We start from the raw sequence: 20,936 nt of genomic DNA, 5'->3' as shown, positions 1-20,936 counted from the left end.
GGGAAAAGGTGACATCTTGATGTAAGGATTTGTTTATGTTTTCGCTTTTTACAAGGAAAACTTTCAAATACCATTTCAATTCAATTAAAACTAAACAGGAAGATCTAGTTTTGTCCAATTTATGGACAGAAATCTGTATCAAATAAATATGTTTATAAGCATAACAGACAATCCTAGGGACTTAACAATTATAATTTTTCTTAAAACACTCTTCCAAATCAACATAAAATTCCAGACATTCTAAGATAGCACAAATCTATATAATTACATATTTACGAAGTCTTTTTTAGCATTGTCATTATTAATTATTAATATCTTAAACATTGAAAGGCCTTAGGAAGTTCCTGCATAGGAATGGTATAAATTACTTTTGCTCTTGATATGTGATTAACTCTCACTGACCCAGTCACATATCCCTATGAAAAAAGATGGTGACTTTCTTTGTATACTAGAGAAAATGACAAGACAACAGAAATGTGTCTGCAAAGACTAAATAAGATGTCAATGGTGGTAATACTTTCGTTTCTAATTTCCAGCTCTGCTTTTAGTTCACTGGAAAACATGAAACTGCATCTCATTCCCTTATCATTTTGTTTCTCAGATAATTCTGATGGCTGCCACAAATTTCCTATCTTTTTTCTTGAATGTGGGATTGTTTCTCTCATTAAGAATTGTCTGATACAACCATTTTATGCTTGTCACTGCTCAAGAATCCACCCTTGCAGCACGTGTGCACTGATTTAGTCAATTCCTCTTCATGGCCTAGAAAATCAAAAGTTGATAGAGTATCCTTTGTTGTTTGTAGGTCCTTGAAATAGACTCTCTTCCTAAAGCTCACAACACTAGTATCAGAATGCACTTTCCCTGTTATTGCCCAAGTAAGACTTAACCAAACCTATGTTTCAAACATCCCAATTTGAAATTCATAAATAGCACTAAAGCAGCACCAGCTAGTTCTAACCAGACAAGAAGTGGATGGAGAAATGTAGGGTGCAGGGGGTAGGGGGTAAGGGGGAAAAGGAGAAGTGACAGACTTGAAGACCATATCAAGTTTGTCTTCCCAATGTGCATTCCTTTAGAGGGCCGAGGCTGGTGACCCAGGAGTGAGGATGAGGTAAGGCTGATCTATCATCCTTCACTAACTTTAACCACAAGGAGTGAAGGGCTTAAGTCAAAGGGCTTAGACTCTATGGATGTAACCTAAATGTGAAATTATCATAGTAGAACTCTGTATTAACCAACGGGTTTGCCTGTCCCAACAAACCACAGCTTCCATGGGAAGAAGCATTATGAGAGTTGGTGATATGGTTGGCTGTGTCCCCACCCAAATCTCATCTTGAATTGTAGCTCCCATAATTCCCATGTGTTGTGGGAGGGACCCGGCAGGACGTAACTGAATCATGGGGGTGGGTTTTTCCCATGCTGTTCTCATGATAGTGAATAAGTCTCATGAGATCTGATGGGTTTATAAAGGGGAGTTCCCCTACACAAATTCTTTCTTGCCTGCTGCCACATAAGATGTGAGTTTGCTCATCTTTTGCCTTCCACCATGATTGTGAGGCCTGCCCAGCCACATGGAACTGAGTCCTTTAAGGTGCTTTTTCTTTATAAATTACTCAGTCTTGGGTATATCTTTATTAGCAACATGAGAACAGACTAATACAAGCTATGAACTGTCTAAAGAGATCTTCCACCTTCGACTTAATTTTCTACCCCTGGTAAGTGCCTAATCTTTCTACTTTCACATTTTTTAATTTACATTGTTTTATAGGGAAAAAATGAGTGAACAGTAGTTGGGTGGAAGGAAAAAAGCACAGAAAAGATGAATATACGTAGATATATGTGTATGTGTGTGTATTTATATAAGTCTCATATAAATAAGTCTATAGAAACCCTAAAGGGAAATTTTTGAAAATGCAAATGAATTATGAAAGACTCTTACTGCCTACCTGAGCAATCTATAGTCTCTACTGCTAAAATATAAAAATTAAAGAATTGAGAGGCTTCAGGAGAATGTGATGCCTAATTTTATGTGTCGAATTGACTGAGCTAAGGGATGCCCAGATACCTGGTCATTATATATAATAATAATGAAATATTGTTTCCAGGTATGTCTTTGAGGGCATTTACAAATGAGATTAGCATTTTAACTGGTAAAGAGATAAAGCAGATGGTCCCCAATGTGAGTGGGCATCATCCAATCTGTTGTGGTCCTATTATGAATAGAAGAAAAAGGCAGAGGAAGGGGAAATTCACTTTCTTTGCTTGAGGTGAGAATTGGACACTGGTGCTCCCAGCTTTTGGGCTTTTCAAATCAGAGCAGAACTTACTCTATCATGCCACTTCTGCCCCTGTCACCTCCATTCCCAGAATCCAACCGTTTTGTTCTCTAGCATACAGACAGTGGACTGTGGAGTTTCTTGGCCTTCATGATCATGTGAGCCAATTCCTATCTATACATATATAAATTCCTATATATATAAAGATAAGATGTATATATCCTATATAGCATAGATAGGATAGCTCTCTGGAGAACCCTAAGTAATACAGAGGGTATTCCTGATAATAAGGATAGCCTATTTACTTAGCTGAATATATGTCTTGGACCCTTCAGCAAAGCTACTTCCATAGCTTTCAGAGTATTTCTAAATTTACAGTGTTGAGTCCCCTTGGCTTTTCTGAAGAGAGTCATTTACAGACAACATAAGATCTATTCATTTTAACTGGAGGAAGCCAAATTCACTTATATTTAGCTTTAAAAGAAGAAAGCAACAATCCCTTAAAAATGTCAAGTGCATCCACTGAGACGTGAATACGCTAGGTCCCATTTTATAGAAAATAAGGCAATGCCAGAGAATAGGGTCCTAAATCTTATTATAAAATTTCATTGGCAGAGAGACCTAAGGGTGGTTTTATTCCCAAGATCGTGCTTTTTGTCGTGAAGTCAGGACCTATGCCTTACCAAAGATAAGGAAGGCATCAAAACTACTCTTCTCAAGCATGTTCAGATGTTTATGGCTTCCTCTTCTCAAACGGAGGTTTTTAAAAGGCCATATGACTAGAGTCATCAGTGAAAAAGACAAACAATAAAATCTAACATTTGCAACAGTTTCACTAACACCCTTATTCTCTTCAGCCACTTCAACCCTCTCATAATACATTGGATGTAAAATTGGTTATGGCCATGGATGGGAATTGGTTGACTGAGATGGCTTCATGGTGTCTTTATCTCCAATGGCCTTTTATTGGTGATATATCACTAGTAAATGTTTAACAACCAGTATCCCAGGAAAAGGAAAATAAAACTGATTTGTAACATGTGTTGGTTTTATTAGTACTCCACTCATAGTCAATTTCAAGTTACAACATGTTACATCATGTAAACTGGCTTATAAAATTCCTAGAAATTCCTGTGCCAGTGCCAGCTCTAGCACAGCACTACTCTTGATGGTCAATGATCTAAAAGGAATAGTTACAGCTTAAGAGTAAATTGATTTACCCACAGCACACTCCCATGACAGTAGAGAGGTGGGAGTTGATACTTGCTGCAGGTAGGGTATTTGTAAGAGTGAGAGGATGGCTGGTAGCATGAAGTCTTCCTCAGCCCACCCTATTTTCAGGGGATACCTGGGTCACAAAGGTCAAATAACTCTTTTCAAAGTGATACACAATCCCTCATAAGTCAATGATTCTTTAGAAAATATAAACTGAGGAGTCTATCTGCTTTTCCTTGTTTTCTAGGCACTGATGTAGGGGTCTGCTGGGGCAGTGGAATATACTTTAAAAGAGGAGAAGGAGTTTCAAAGGTCAGTCTCAACAACAAAAAAAAAGAGGTAATTTAAAATACATTGCTCTAACATTGTGCAAATTTTATCCAGAGTTTTTCAAAATGGTGGTGATATGAAAACCATCTACCATAAAGTCAGCATGGAGGACATACTCTCTGATACTCTCAGATACTCTCTGGTCATCCATGTACTCTTTCTGCTTTGGAAATAAGTAAATCCAGGCTCACACCATATGGCATAATAGGCAAAAGGTCATGGACTTTAAAATCCAGTTTAATCACTTACTAGTAATGTGACCTTGGGCTGGTGATATAAACTCTAAACCTCAGTGTCCCCATCTGCATAATGGAGATATACATTTCTACTGCATCATATGGTGTGAGGATTAAATGAGAGAACATACGCAAGACCTATAAAGTCACCTATGAAACAAAGATAACAATATCTATCAGGTAAGGTTGTAGTCACAATGGAGATACAACCTGCCAAGTCCTTAGTGTATGCCATCATCAAAGAGACTCTCAATAAAGGTCATCAGCAATTCTGCTGGAAAGGACAATAATCAGGTTTCCTCCTCTCACTTAGGTTGAGTGTACAGTTTATGAGGAGTCCAGAAACAAGATGCATTACGGTAGTGTGCCACACTGACACAGTTGTTTTGTATGCCTCTCTTGTATAATGTGGAGGAAAAGGACACAAGAACAATAATGGTAAGTTCACTGTAATGTCTGTCTCTCTTATTATTTTCCATAATAGAAATCATTTTGAAGAACTTATAGTAGGTCAAATACTATATTTTATAACATAAAATACAATGGAGAATTTGATACAATCTTTAGTTTGGGAGAAAATGAGGTGGAGGACAATATTCATCATAGTAAAGACAATTGTGGTATTAAAATTTCTTTTACCTACTAAAGGTGTTTGGCTAATTCTAACTCTGTTCTAAAATACTTTTAAAGAATCTTGAGATTTTCAAGGCATCTGAATCCAATACATTGATTGACTTTCTCAAAATAGCCAGCACTTAGCACCCAGATCCAATGGATCCTGGATACCCTGACCACTTGTTCACCATCTGGGCAGAGGGGCACCTTACATTTCTAGAAACAAGTCATTAAACTTCAGAAATAAAGCCTGCTAAGAGAAGTTATAATTAAAGGTGGAATAGGAAGATTCTAATTTATCACCTAATACAAAAAAAGACTTATTCTTTTTATTTCATAGTTTACATCATCTGCCTCACACCAACAGGTCAATCTTAATATTTCTTTTATAGTTCTGCAGCTCCTTTCTTCCATGAATAGGATTTTAGGGAATCTCTTCCCTTCCACTAACACCTTTCTTAAAAACAGAAAGGAATTAGAAAGTTACTTCTGAATGTTCTGTAGAAACTGTCATTCTACCAGAGGTACACTGATACAAAGACTGCACTGCTCAGCAAGGCAACCTCCCCCCTGTGGATCACGGGAGTACCATGGAGAGCTCCTATCTCCTCTCTTGACCTAGAGAGATGTAGATTCTGACCTGAAACCAGGGAAGTTGGTAAACTTCTTCCTTGATATTTTTTGTCATAATATGAAAATATATGTGCTACTAACCAGAACAACAGTGTAGCAGTAGAGAGGGGGTGTGCAGCAAACAGGAGAAAGAGTTCACTTTCTTTCTAGTTCTTTGAGATTTCATGCAAAAGGGAAACTTGTTTACCTCCTTGGCCGGGTAAAGTAACAGGCACTGGGGGCGTGTCTCTTCCCTCTGTCTTGGAATATGTTGCTCCACTCCTGACTCTGCTGTCTGTTTCTAGTGTCTGTCTGCATCATCCCTTCTCCATTCTAGTGTCAGAGTGATCTTGATAAAATGAAAATCTAACCCAAATCTCTGTCCTCGTTACAGCATCCTTGGGATAAAGTACAACTCCTTACAGGAAAAGTCTGTCATTACCTGCCTCTATCCTACCTCTCTCATTTTATCATCTATCATATCCCCACACGCACATTATTTCGTCCACATTGAGCTTCTTGTAGATTCCCAAATAAGCCAAGTTCTCGAATATGCTTCCATCATTCATCCATCTAAAACTTACTTGTCCTTCAGACTCAGCTCAAACTCTCTCTGAGAAGATATCCCCTGAGCGCTCCCCATGACCACCACGACCCTACATGATCCAGTGTCTTCCTTCATGCTCACATGGCAGGATGCATGTCTCTAGGATAGCAGTTTTCACTTTGCATTGTAAGTATTGGCTGATCATCTGTGGAATTCTTTGAAGTTAGAGACCGCATCTCATCTGCAGTATCCTAGCAGCCCTAGTACCTAGTCCCTGACACACAGGCATAGCTGACACTAAGTTCCTGTTAAATTGAACAACACACTCACTGGAGAAGTTAAAAATGTTTAAATACAAATAAAACACTACCCCAACCACACAATAACAAGAGGACTTAAGCTACTGACTCATCTAGACTCATTATGTCACTTCTTATACCTCATTGTTATATTTCCTTCTGAATACATTTTTGTCTAGGCTTCCGACTGCCTCATTTCTTTGTCATATATCTTCACTACCCTTCGTACTTCATGGTAATTAGTACTATCTGTACTCACAGGTTGTAGCTGAAAAAGCCAGCTTGTGAGTAATAGTCCATACCCCAATGTTAGGAAACAAAAAACTAAAAGCTTTTCCTATAAAACAGAGAAAGAGTAGGATGGCCCCAAATAATTAAAAAGAATAGTAGCTCCACAAACAAAGAGACTGTCAACTCGTTACAAGAATGGAGGAAAGTTCGTGCCAATGGAGTAATAATGTTAAAATCATATTGATGCCTAGACTGCTTCCATAAAAGGAAACATCAAGATATTCCAAACCACTCTGTCCCTAAATCTGTATCTACACTTTGGTAAATAATTTACTTTAGGATGGAAATCAATCACTCAGTTCTCCCTACAAACCATCATTCCTTTGGATGAGAACTTCCAGATTATTTTGCCATGTCTGGATTCTCTAGGTTAGAGGATATGCTAAGCTCTGGGAATTCAAAATCCATATAGTTCTTACCCTGAGTAATAGTAAAGTCATGGAGGAGATGTAGTTGTCCAGTTTAATCCGCTAAATCCAGTCCTAAAGAGCTTCAACTTCCTTGGATTGTCTTGCATTGCAGATGGAATCCTGTCCCCTTCTCTCTCCCTTCCATTTGCAGAATAATATATAGTGGATCTTTCTTGACAATTAAACATAATGTCTAAAACAACAGTATTGCCACAAGGGCCCTCTATACTTTGAAACTGAAAGCTATCGTAAAGCTTCTTCTGACTTTAAGTCCTAACTAGTGTATATTCTTTTATTTAATTTAAATATATATTAAAATATATGTGAACCTGCTAAGAGGCAATAAAGAAAAACAAAGTTATGGTAAAATAATGAGAGAGAGTCTTTATTGGTGGATATCTTCTGGAGAGATAGGTGCTTGTACTGGTTAGTTACATGGTGTATAACAACTAAGTCACAGCAAAGTCAATGATTTTTTAGATGAAAAGTAATTTTTTGAATGTTACCTTTGCCTTAACCACTTCTAACAACTTGGACTGATTGCAAACTCAACAGAGGTCATGAGGCCCAGTCTCCTGTTTGACAATCAGGCAAAAGACAGCTAAAATGCTTGTTCCTCCTTTGTTATTCTGAGCCATAGCAGCCTGGCACAATAGGATCAGTGGGCCATTACTGACTTTGTAAGATGCCTCTTTGAATAGTGGACAAAGCAGTTTCTGCAATAGACATTCACTAACATCTCACATGCAGTATTTTATAGGGTATTCAGGATTAAAATGACAGATCATCTTCTTCCCCCAAGAGTACTTTTTTCCTGAGATCACAAAACAGGAAATTAAAGTGCTCAACCAAAATCCCCAATAGAAAATATAAATCTCTGAAACATTTTAATGACATTGATGTCTCCCAAATGCCCAGAAATATTTAAAACTTTAAAACTAGTTAAGAGAAAATGACATTCTCTTTCATAAAGCCCAAGCACTTAAATGTCCTGCTCTAGGAAATGACCTCCCTGACCCAGCAAATAATAAATTAAGGGCTCAATTGGCCCTTTTTTTTCCTTCCAAGTTCTTTCCTCTATCTATGGTGAATAAATTAAGAGGAGCCAACCCCTCCATGGCAACTGCTTGGAGAGGTATTCATCATTTCCAGAGTAAATTAATGTGCTTGTGGGTAGTCACAGTATGGGATGCTGTCAAACCTCTTTGGTACCTCCCCAAAATGGAATCATGTTTCTTTCCCCATGAGGTCTCCTCTTGATAGCTATTTTTCATGCATTGATCTGGGTTATCTGTCACCCTTTCAGAAGAACACAGGGTTCAGCCACCTCCCCACAATTGCTGCTGTCCAAGAGGTGTGACAGCTTGAAGATCTCTAAAGAAAAGATACCAAGGGTTACACAGGGCATCTTTCAGTCCAAAGTGGTAATGGGAACAAGAACCTTCTCTACCTTGCAGGTCAGCTTTGGTCAACGCAACTTTGTTAGCAAAAGAACAGAAAAAGCGAAAACAATAACCAGAGGTTAGTAAGAGGTAGAATAAACCAGGATAACATTACAGAAATGAAAACGCAATCTGCATAACCAACATCACTCAGACAGACAATTGAAACGCTCTACAGGTTCACCAGAGACAGCAAAGACGGGGATGGGGATTGGGGCAGGGTGGACGCGCAGACTAGGGACAGAGCCGGCCTCCTCAGAGCCAAGTCAGCAGAGCAGGGCAGGGGCGCATCAGACTTGACAAAGCACAGGCAAAACAGGCAACAAGAGCCTTCTCACATCCACAGCCAACCTCGGGGAGTGCATGGTCAGACTGAAAGACACGTGTGTGCAATCAGATGGAGCCCACAGAAACAATTCTAAACATTAGGAGCTGAGCATGGAAGAGTCACTTGAGTGTACCCCTTGTGCCCTCTTGCAAATGCCACCCAGGAATTTGGCACCAGAATTAGACATTTGGATCATGGTGATTTGGGAACACCAAAAATCTCAATTTGTTTAATTTTAAAAATATATCCAAACCCAAATAGTTGTGGGCAAAAGGGCACCAGATTAATGTCATTTTTATTTATTCATGCCAGTTTCAAAACAAAGCACGTGTATTTCTTTCAGATGTTTATCATCTGCAATTGTTAAACCACATTTCTAGCTGATCATGCCTTGGCCTCTGCAGCAAAGCTGGCCTCAATATAGGAAGATACATTTACCAGTCAAGTATTAAATCAGGTATGATTAAAAAAAAAAAAAAAAAAAAAAAACCCCTAGCTTAAATTGAGAGGTATCAAGTTACAACTAAATGTTGACTAGGAGTTGCCCAGAAATTGCACTTCATATCTAAATTATACATTTTGCATCTATCAGAGACATAAAATCAAATATTAGTTTCAAGAATTTTTTCCTTTTTGCTACTCATGCTTGAGAGCTGAAGAGTAGTAAATTACTATGTTTTTAAATAATTTTGCTAGCACTTTGGGAGGCAGAGGCTGGTGGATCACCTGAGGTCAAGAGTTCGAGACCAGCCTGGCCAACATGGTAAAACCCCATCTCTACTGAAAATACAAAAATTAGTCAGGTATGGTGGTGGGCACCTGTAATCCCAGCTACTCGGGAGGCTGCGGCAGGAGAATCGCTTGAAGCTGGGAGGTAGAGGTTGCAGTGAGCTAAGATCATGCCACTGCATTCCAGCCTGGGTAACAAGAGCGAAACTCCATCTCAATCAATCAGTCAATCAATCAATAAAATAAATAAAAATAATTTTGGACTCTTTCACCTTTTATTTTACCTGCTGTCATGTGTCTGATATAATAGGGAAGGTAATACATTTACTAACTAGGGATCTTAAAGTGTCATTGTCGATGACTTTGATGGAAACATATATTAAATGTAGATAGATACAGATATTTATCTATCTCTCTCTCTCTGTGTATATAAATATGTTTATCTGTGTATTCTAGATTTGCTAGAATAAAACACATCTTGAGGAGATCCTGGTCTTAGTTCTTAGTTATAAAACCTCATCCCCTACTTGTTTACTATTCTATACAAAAGAAATGATAAATTAAGAAATGTGTTCTGTTTCCTGTGGTCCTCATACTACCTAACGCTCAAAGACCTTCTTGGGGGTCTCGTGCTCTACACAAGAGATTCAGGATACAAATCATGCCTTTTTGCAGCCTCTCCAGTGTTTTGCACTCTCTCTTTACCTCCCCACCATCTTACACAGAACCCTAAAATGCTCCTGGGATCTCTTGCAAGGGCTTACTCACAGTGGTACAAACTTCCAATGACAGTAATTTATGCCTTAACCCACTTTGGGCCATTTTTCCTGGCCACTTAGGCTAATTATCCAAGTCATTTGTGTACAATCAACAAGGACTTTCTTCCCTCAGCACTCACCCTCCACTTCATCCCACCCAGCGGGGTAGGCATAATGCTCAGTGGGTAACCGTTGTAATTATCTCCATGGCAATAGAGTGCAGTGCTATTAGGCTCATGGGACTCACCATAGATTCAGATGGTGGAGCCATCAAGCCACAATATCCGGTCTTGAACAATCAACCATACTCAGAAGAAGGTCGGAGCCCTCTGTAATGCATGTGATGAGTAATGCCAAACTGCACATAGAGCTGTACGTAGGGATAGGGACATTTTCCCCAACTCGTTATGTAATTTCTTTTTGCTGACGCTCTTACTGCTTCTCTTAAAACTCTCTTAAGTCAGGTCATTTTCCCTTTATATTATATGTTTTAGTACCCTTTTATAAAGCTTAGACCTCCTTTTAATCCAATACTATAGCTTTATTTATTTACACCTTTTTATATTCTGTATACCTGTACTATCAATACAGCAGCCATTGACATGTGTATTGAGCACTTTAAATGCATGTAGCCCCTGGGTTGAGGTGTACTGCAAGTATAAAATGCACACTCAAGTTTAGAGGCTTAATATGAAAAAAAAAGTGTGAAATATTGATAATTTTATCTTGATTACATTCTGAAATAATATTTTGGATATATTTTGTTAAGTTGAATAAAATACAAAATTACAATAAATTTGACCTTACTTTACACCTTTTTAAAATGTAGCTACTAGGAAATTTATAATTGCATGTGTTACATATATATCTATTGGGCCACCTTGACATAGAGTTTAATGGATGATTCCTGTTAACTTTTCAATCTGAAGAACTGATGGCATGATAAAAAATATGTAACATTTGACCAGTATCTTATGCTTTCTAATATGTGCTCTTATATTGTGATTTGACTTCATATGATTAATTATTCCAGGATAAATGGAATTACTGCCATTCCACAATCTTCTAAACTACTATATTCAATTTAATTCCAAATGCTACATCTATCCCAGGATTGCCCTTTAATACACAAAAGAACTAAAAGCAAGCCAAGGAGACAAAAATCCTTGATTGAAATTGTTCATTTCTAGGAGCAAAATGGCTGCTTTAAGGGCTTAGTGATTCCTAACCTCCTGTCCCTTTACACACACACACACACACACACACACACACACTACATACTACAAACACCATATTTGGCCAAGAGAATTTAAGAAATATTTCTGGATAAAGGAAAAATGGAGTGGGTTATAGGAATGAATACTCTTATTACTAGCGCAAAACACAAAAATAACTCTCAGGCAAAGGGAAACAATTTCCATAACATCAAGTCAGCCTGAGAAGCTGACAGGAAGCTTTTATAAAAGTGTGCTTTATGACAATGAGTGAACCCAGATGGAAGCTGTTTAAGAACAGAAGCGATACATGAAGTTGAACACAGAAGAGGAATGAACAGATTTGATGTGGTAAATTAACAACTGATACAAGGAAACACAATATATTGCACAAACACAGGACCATAAGGCTCAACCAAAAGGCTCAAAAAGAACAAAAGGAAATAATTACATAGATCCTCGGTCAGGCAACTTCTTTGCCTTTCAAGTGAGGTAAGAGTCACGTTTTCAGCCAACCCAAGGCTACTAGGGAAGGCTGAATCTGTTCACTTCTGCCATCTGCTGGTTAAAACTAGATTGTTTACACTGCAAAGAATTGCTGGATTCAGGAAGACCTGTAAAATTCATTTAATATCTCAAGAGACAGTGGATCATCTATAGGAACAGGCTGAGCATGGTTTGTTGTGCTGCATGGGTAGACATGCAGTATTATTAGATGTTTGACATAAAATACTATTTGTAAACAATAATCCTACCATTTGTAGAGTACCTACCACATATCAGGCATTTTATATGTATTTCTGATTTCCTTACATTCAAGGTAAGTTTTATTGCCCTCTTTTATAGTTAAGAAAGATATAGCTTAGAGACGTTACATCACCTTCCAAATGTCACATAGCTAACAAGAGCTACTACCTGGAGCTGAATCCAGGTCTTTCTAACATCAAAGCCCATAATGTTCCATTATACCACACTAAAGAACTGCCTAACAATGCCTGATAACTAGTAAGTACTTAATAAATGTTAGTTCCCTTCCATCATCATGGCATTTGGACATCGTTTTCCTATCACCTACTAGATTTGCATTAAATAATGCAGTCACTACCAGCCAAAATAAGACACATTTTATTAATTAGTGACACCTACATAAAATCTCTGGTTTCCCCTCATCACGTATTAAAGTATAAATAAAAGTCCCCAGTGCTCTTTCAGCCATTCTGGAAGCCAAGGTACACACTGGAAGAAGCCTGATGTCAATGCCAGGGAAGTTTTGTTTTAATTATTTCTATTGGCAAGTATGTGATACTCAGAAAACATCTGCCAACATACATTCCTGGAGCCTGTGGCACATGTCTTGACATACTAAACCGGTGACAAGAGGACACTGATGGTGATGCAATGTCACATTGCAAATGAGAATGAGACAGGACTGGTCAACTGAGGAAGGAGGCACTGGCAGAGGCAGCAAAGAGGGTTGGTGCTTGCAACAAGGCTGTAGCTTAACAAGAAAAAAGAATAGGTTGTACCTTCACAGCCACGCTCGATCTGTCCGCTCCGATGAAGGGCATCATTGATGAGGTCTGGCAGGCGTCCATTCAAGTCCACTGATGCCAGACAGCCCTGAAACCCATCTCGAGAGGCCACAAGCTTTGGGAGGTTGCTGTACATGCCTTGGGCCAGACCAGCCACGTAGAGATCACCTGGAAAGGAAAGTCAGTAGCAAAAGAGAATGAGTAAAGGATGTGTTCACTATGTCAACTAGTTTGATACACTTGAGATAATTCATCAGATAAGGGATAAGACAGCTGGGGGGAAAACAGCATAAATGAGATAAGCACCAGAGTTTCTATCCTGCAAAAAAAGGAAACCAACATTTATTACGTGTCATTCATTTTACATATATCATCTCAAAAATTTAATCATCATAAATGGAGTAAAGATTAACAATACTGTCAACAAAGCAAGCATTTATTGAGTGCTTTTCATGTGCTTGTTACCAATAATATGCTGAGGGTTTTACAGACATTTCATCAAAACTTCTAACAACCTACAGAGAAACTAACAATTATCATCTTCATTTTGCAAAGAAAAGTAAATGTAAGCTGAACAAGGGTGAACACATTTTACCCATGACACCAGACATTAAATGATTCAGCTGAAATTCCAAAGCCTATATTCCTTCCTCTGTATTACGGCCCCTCCCACACTTTGCCAATTATCCTGTCACCACTCAGCCCCCACAGCATGACATTCCCAAGGTTATCAGAGAAAATGAAACATTCCTTGATGAGTCGTCTAAGCGAAAACAGAATAAATTGCATTACAGAATAATTCAACATTGTTAAAACAGGATATGGATGATGTATCAAAAACACGTGGCACTCCGAACCTGTGGTTTGCCTCTGGAAACAGTCTATCTATTGTAAGAAAAGCTCTATTAAAAACTAAACTTCTTTACAGGGTTTACCTTTCAAATCCAGGTTTTTGGCACCATTGATCACCTGAGTGACCACTTTGGTGTCCACTTTCAGGCTATGAGTGTTACTATTGTCCCGAGTGATGACGACATTGTGCCACTGGTTGTCATTCAGGGGGCGATCACTGTTGCCTTTGATCACATTGGGACCGTTTCCGAGGTCAAAAACGTAGTGTATATACCTAGGAAGAGGAAAAAAAAAAAAAACACCCAATAATTGGAAAATCCCTGAAGTGGTTTAATGGCTATGTGTGTGTAACTGACAGAGGGCTTCAAATCCCCCATGCTAAACTGGCATAATGCAGGAATGATTTAAATCTTGATATGAGATTACAAGAATAGTCAGATTTTATTCTATCATGCTTCACTTTAATTCCATACTCATCGAGTCCATTTCATTAACACTACCTAGTAATACTCTGCAGATTCAAAGTAGCACAGGTTGTACACTACAAAACGCAAGGGGGTGACCTTTAAGTTCATAGTCAACCATTAATCTGTTTTTGTTTTTGTTTTTTGTTTTGACTGTTTTCTAATACATGGTAGTAAAATGTCTTGAAGAAAGGGCAACTTCTAAAAACTTGCATATATGGGCTAATGGTAGGATTAAAAATATCTATGTTTCATCTTTTGTTATAAATTGGGTGGTTGTAGTTAGCAATACTCAAGGATTAGATGCAACACAAATCATAGTCCTCTTTTGCAAAAATAAGCTTTTCTTCTATAGTTTTAAAGGGCTAGATTTCATAGTAAAAAGTCTGTTAGTGTTGAGTTAGTGGAAGACCTTTAAATTAAAGCACGAGTCTCTCTCCTTTTCAGACCTAATAATTTTACGGATCTATTTAATCAAGGAAGATGCTGGAATGTCAGGAATGGAGGGTAGGGAGTAGAATAGACAAGTTACTTTTATGCCTATATTTTATGTAGAGCTTCAGCAGATTAAAGGTGTCCAACATAAGTCATGATCCCTTCTACTTACCCCTTTACAAGCTCAACTGCAATGAAGTCATTGCCATCACCACTATTGAAAAGAATGAAGCCATCTGGTGAGGTGGTCTTGAACTGGAAGAAGAGGTGCATGGAGGTATAAGCCTGAAGGGTGGCAAGGCTCAGGTAGCTGCTCTTGGTCTTAAAGGTGACAGGGTCGGCGATGATGTTTCTCAGTCCAAAACGAGCCTTCAGCTCACAATAATCAATGTCACCATTTTTGCACAAGTCAATGTAGAGAAGGCCATTAAACATGAGGCTCTGCAGATGGCCAATGAAGCTGGAGGGGACAACGGAGATGTAACGTTTCTCAGTCATGATTCCTGTTTCAATGTTGTGGAACTCCAAACGGGTATGGTCTCCCACCATTGTACCTGTGGAAATTGTAAATGAGGTACAAACAGAAAAAGTTACCATCATTCAGCACAGCACCCTCAAGTATATTTTTTGGGTGTAACTCATTTCCACACAGAATATTCAGTTTTCTTGGGTGAGTTCCAGAAAACCAAATATTCAATATGGTAGATACCTTACTTGGCCTCAATCAGGGCACTGAGGACTAGTGTTGCCCAAATTACATGTCCTGAATCCCATGCTCTCATGCTGCTGCTCAGCACGGCTTATCATGTAAGGGGAAATATGAGGTCATGAGTAACCCAGGCTAAAGGATAAAATTATTGGTATTCTCCATTTAGGAGAATCACTGGACACTAATACATACTATAAGAAGAGAGGTCTTTTTGCTCTGACCCTTGTAAAGACACAGCAAACAAGTCTTGGGCATTCACTACCAAGTATTTTTTTCTCGTGATAACTCACCACCTAGTACTTGTGGGAAGGGTTCTGTTATAGAGTATCAGTTGACTTCACCTGCCCAGCAACTGTTACTTTATCTTATAATAAAATGTAATTTTTTTTTAGGAAGCTACCCACCCCTCTTGACCTTTCAACCACCTGGACTGGATAAAGTTGACCCTAATCAAGCTACTCAGCCTAGACCACTCAATGTATTTTACCCCCCTAACTGTCACAGACTTTGGACTACAGACTAAAAAACTGGTCATCACACTTTAGGGTGTATCAGAATCACCTGGGGGGCTTAGACCCTCAGAGTTTAGAATTCAAAAGTCTGGAGTAAGGCTTGAGAATCTGCATTTCTAACAAGCTCCAAGGTGATTCTCTTGTGATTGATTTAGGCACCACCCTTAGAACTGGCAACAACTCAAGCCAGCCCAGCCACGTTCAGCTCCAGAGCTCTTGCAAGCAAGGATTGCTGGAGGGGTAAGAAGAAAGCTTCGAGTTCCTGGAGGCTGTAAGATAATCAGAGGGATCAGAGGACTAGCAACCCAGAAGACAATTACAAAACGAAGCGAATCAGCACAAATAATATTTGTGCTGTCCTTTGAGACTCTGGATCAAGCCAGGCACCTCTGGGCTTTTTCAAACTGTGTGGCAATAGACTCCCTTTCATGCTGAAAGCATTTGAGTTGGGTTTCTGACATTCACAAGGGAAGTATCTTCAGCTGATACAAACTAACTATTTAGAACTTTCATTACCTATTTTACTTAGAAGTGGTGAGTGACTAGGGTAGAGGGGACAAGGGGGGCTTGAAATAAATACAAAGAGACTTGAAATTTTAACAACAAAATAAAGAAAAACATCATTAATGTGGCCAGAGTAGAAACTGGCTTCCTCAACATTTATACAGAAAAATCATGTTAAAACATAACAAACCATGTTCTACTGCCAAGCATTAGAGGGGGAATTCTTTCTTCCTGTCCTCTCTTCTTGTTACCTTCTACATCGAAGAAACTCCACTAGCAAGGCTGATAGCATGTCTTTATTTTCTCTTTAACAACTTTCCTGAAGAAGTGACATAATCAGAAATATTAAGGATAATCTGCAAAGATAAGCTGTGTATGCTTAGCTCAGTCCCTGACATCTCCTGTTTCTCTCTGCTGGAGCAAGCTGCCTTCAGAAATGTCCATTCTATTGCATGCATCCATAGAATGGGTGTTACAGGAGCAATCCTTTTTTCCACAAAGGATGCCTGCCCAGTTCTGAACTACTATTCAAGTGGGCAATTCTGTCTAATTCTGAAGTTCAGTGGGTATAAGCAATATTATTAATGTGTGTTATTACTAATTTAAATGATATTTGCCTTCCATCCTCATTGTAATATTTTCTCTACTGGCTCAGAATTCCAGTGACAAAAAAACGGAGGACTGTATTTCCTTAGGTCTCTTAAACTTTAATGTCTGGGAGACTAAACCAGACCATACCCTTAAGTGCTCAATATTGATTTTATCTCTTTGGGAAAAAAACTCAGACCTAATTTAAAGAATTGGCTGGAGACAATGGCTCATGCCTGTAATCCCAGCACTTTGGGAGGCTGAGACAGAAAGATTGCTTGAGGCTAGAAGTTCAAGACCAGCCTGGGCAATATAGCAAGACCTAGTGTCTACAAATTAAAAGAAAATATTAGCCAGGCATAGAAGTGTGTACCTATAGTGCTAGCTACTCAGGAGGCTAAGGTAGGAGGATCACTGGAGCCCAGGAGTTTGAGGCTGCACTCCAGCCTAGGTAACACAGCAAGACATTGTCTCTAAAGTATAAAAATAAAATTTCTCATATTCCCTATAAGCACAAAAATTAGATTTATATGTTATGAGCTTCTATGTGGTGTTTTGACAACTAGTGACAAATCACTCTCTTAATATAAGAAAAAAAGATGTTGGTTAACTTAAATATAAATATCAAAATGCAACATAAATCTGCTAACAAATAACTAGGAAATAAAATTGCTTAGTGCTAAAAATCAGACCGGTTGTGAAAATGCAAAGCAAGATAACCTAAATTCACATGCTCTAAATTAATAGAGTGACTGAAAGAAACATCTACTGTCAAATTGGCTATAGCTACTCCTACCAGGATGGGGAGCTGGGCTGGAAAATGATGGGGATGGGGAGTCATAGTCAATAGCCATGGAAACAGAGAAACTGAACTATGATGATGCTGCTAGTGATGCTAATTCTTATTTTACAAAGAAAAAGAAAAACCTAAGATGAGAACTAAGAAGTGAGAATGGAGAATCTCTGGTGAAGACTGGGGTTCCATAAGGAATCTGAAGATACAATTTTAAAGTCAAGTTGAGAGCTTTCAGAGAAATTCTGGATGAATTGACCTCCAGGATTGAGGGGTTGGGAAATTCTGCTCACTAGAAAATTAATTTTTTACAGCAAACAAAAGTGTTTAATGAAAAAGGAGATAGCAGAGAGACTGAGCGTGGATGTGGATAAGTATAAAAAGTAAAGTTAATGGTAGATTTAAGAGCTTAGCCCAGGAACACAAACTGAGAGTTCACGACAACTCACACAGAAGCCGCAACTAAGAGTTGGCTAGGGGATGGGGAGAAGGCCATGTGGAATCAAATTAGAAAAGGAATTTGCTTGGGAGGTCGAGGCAGGTGGATCATGAGGTCAGGAGATCGAGACCTTCCTGGCTAACATGGTGAAACACTATCTCTATTAAAACTACAAAAAAATTAGCCTGGCATGGTGGCATGCGCCCAGCTACTTAGGAGGCAAAGGCAGGAGAATTGCTTGAACCCGGGAGGCACAGCTTGCAGTGAGCTGAGATCATGCCACTGCACTCCAGCCTGGGCAACAAAGCGAGACTCCATCTGGGAAATAAATAAATAAATAAATAAATAAATAAATAAATAAATAAATAAATTGGCTTCACGGTGTGCTAAAGGAACTTATTCCTTTGTTGATGGAGACTTCAAAAAATAAGTATATTATTGCACCCGGGCAAAGCATGAGCAATTGCTGAAAGTTTGAAACCCATGCCAAATTAACAAAATATGTTTTTTAAAATCTGTGTGCCATTTAATCAATAGTAGTGACATAAACCTTTCACTCATCTCCTCTGAATGCTGTCTGCAAACTGAACCTCCTTTCCACTTAAGGGTCAAATATATTCATACTTCACAGCAGCTTCTTTCAAAGTTCAGGGGAAAGAGAAGTAACTGGGGAGAAAGATAACAAGGCAAAACCAAGACTACTGAAAATTCCATATAAGGCAGGCAGTGTGCTAAATACTGCATAATCACTATGAAATGTCATTATCACAATAAAATTGTAGATAAGTATCTTTCTCTTGCTTTAGAGGTTAGGACATTTATCTTGTAGAGGTTAAGCAGTTTGATCAAGATTCACGCAGGTGGTAAATGGTAGACCCCTACATTGAACTCAGGTCTGCTAATTCCAAAGCCCATATCTTTATTAGTACAATGAACTGTCTTTGGAAAAAAGGTTTGACTTATTCCTCACATCGTTGCCCTAGAAAAGCAGTAGGTAGAATTTAACTGGTGAAATTTTCATGCAGAAGCTGTTGTAAGGAGTTCTTATTTCTTCCCTATGGCCCAGTATCAGAATGTCACTCCATCTAATTCATGCGTAATATATCCAGCACCTTCCCTAAAGCAGCAATGTTGCCTTGCCTCCTTGTCACACATTCACTTCCATATTTCACTGATGGCCAACAAGCAGTCCACAAACCAGCACTTAGAGTGATGAAGGATGTATACTTATGGAAAATTCTGGCCACGTTCAAGCTGTAGCTTCCTATTCCTATGAAGCAACAGCATCTAGTGCATGAGCATGGAGAGTCCAGGGCTATACTGCCTGACTTTGCCTTCTGCCTCCAAGACTTCTTCACTGGGTTACCTTGGGGGAGTTATTGGATTTTTCTATGCCTCAGATTCCCATCTGTAAAACAGGCATGAAGTTAGCAGAGTTAAATGTATCAATTCATGTGAAGTACTTCATAGAGTACCTATGGCTTAAACTGCGCTACTGCTAATTATGCCACATTCATTTCCCTCCCTTCCCCTGAAATGATTGAATCATGTTCTTTTCACTTATTATTTTTCTCTTTTTTTTTTTTGGTGAGAATATGGGCTCTTTTTAAGTAGAAGCCACCTCTTGTGTCTTCCGTATGTCCCACAGTGGCTACCAGAGGGGTCTGAGCACAACCAGCTTTCCTAACTCCCGGGGGAGGGGCTTGTGCTTGAGACATTTGCTTTGGGGTCAAGGCTCGGGTCCTCACCATTTCTACACATGAAGTTCCTGGCCAAAACTAAGAGATCAGCAAAAAAGGATAATAATGGGAAATGCTGAGAGGAAGCAAACTGACCTTTCATGGCTCCCAGACTTGAGGAGAGAAGTTAAGAAAACGAAGACTTATAGAGTACCAGTAAAGAATCTTCATATTTTGTCCACAATTCCCTAGCTCTACTGGTCCCACATCCCTTTCTCCATAATATCAGCAATTTTTGAAAGTGTGTAAGTATGGTATAAAATGCTTTATTTAAAAAAGTTTCTGGAACCCCCCCCCAAAAAAATTAGCAAATACTGCATACTTATCAATGATTTGCAATGTACATTAGCTTATTAAAGTCTCCTAATAAGCCTTGCAATAAAGAACTCCATTTCATTTTGTTTGACCTAACACTCCTCAATTCCGTTTTATCAAGTTTTTAAAAATTACTATGAGAAATACATTTTAAATGGAAAAATTTGCAAAATGACTTTGTACAGCTTGCTGCTATATATGCTATGTAGATAAGGACGGGAAAAGTCAGCAAAAACCAGTGTAGTCAATTTTTTATATTAGCAAGGGTAAGTTTTTGTACTAGCAAGAAGTTCTAGGCAGAGGAAGCAGTTCATGCAGCATTAGGCCCCAATTCTGAGGAGTATAACTCAAGTTATGCTTGGTATAGTAATGTATTCTTAATAATAGAAACATAGATCAATCCATTATTATTAATTGTCAACCGAACTTAATACTTTTCCAAGAATACAATCACATTACAATAAATGATAAACACAAGGTTGAGGAATATTTCTATCCTTGCTTTTGATTTCTTGTGAGTCAGACCTATTCTTTGCATCATTTCTATAAACTAGTTGAAATTGGACACACTGGGGGGTCTTAGAGAACATTAAAGGGATTACTAAATAAGCCAATGAGATAGTACTTAATAACTTGAGGACTGTGGGTATTTTAGTTTCATTGCCTGATTTTATGACTTCTGTGAATAAAAATTAAAATTTCCCAACCCCTTATCACTGTAAAAAGCAATCCAAGATTGTAGCTCATAA

General features: G+C 38.5%; 1 protein-coding gene across 47 annotated transcripts in view; it reads right to left on the bottom strand.

The window, feature by feature from the left end:
- Positions 1–20,936, bottom strand: part of NRXN3 (neurexin 3) — a 1,719,470-nt gene that overhangs the window by 879,517 nt on the left and 819,017 nt on the right. For 28 of the 47 annotated variants that reach the window (XR_010588584.2, XR_010588585.2, XR_010588583.2 and 25 more), the window contains 4 exons: positions 14,761–15,142; positions 13,773–13,963; positions 12,832–13,005; positions 8,285–8,311 (listed from right to left, as the gene is read on the bottom strand). Coding sequence is in view for 43 of the 47 variants with exons in the window: in XM_005561918.5 (XP_005561975.3) it covers positions 8,285–8,311; positions 12,832–13,005; positions 13,773–13,963; positions 14,761–15,142 (774 nt within the window). In the remaining 4 variants the exon portion in view is untranslated. The remainder of the gene's footprint in view (positions 1–8,284; positions 8,312–12,831; positions 13,006–13,772; positions 13,964–14,760; positions 15,143–20,936) is intronic. The other 19 variants (XM_045397597.3, XM_073997978.1, XM_065549150.2 and 16 more) reach the window with 1 other exon arrangement.

The sequence above is a fragment of the Macaca fascicularis genome, chromosome 7, assembly GCF_037993035.2.
Source record: "Macaca fascicularis isolate 582-1 chromosome 7, T2T-MFA8v1.1".
NCBI lineage: Eukaryota > Metazoa > Chordata > Mammalia > Primates > Cercopithecidae > Macaca > Macaca fascicularis.
Note: the sequence above shows the minus strand (reverse complement) of the source record. Positions and strands in the feature narration are given on the sequence as shown.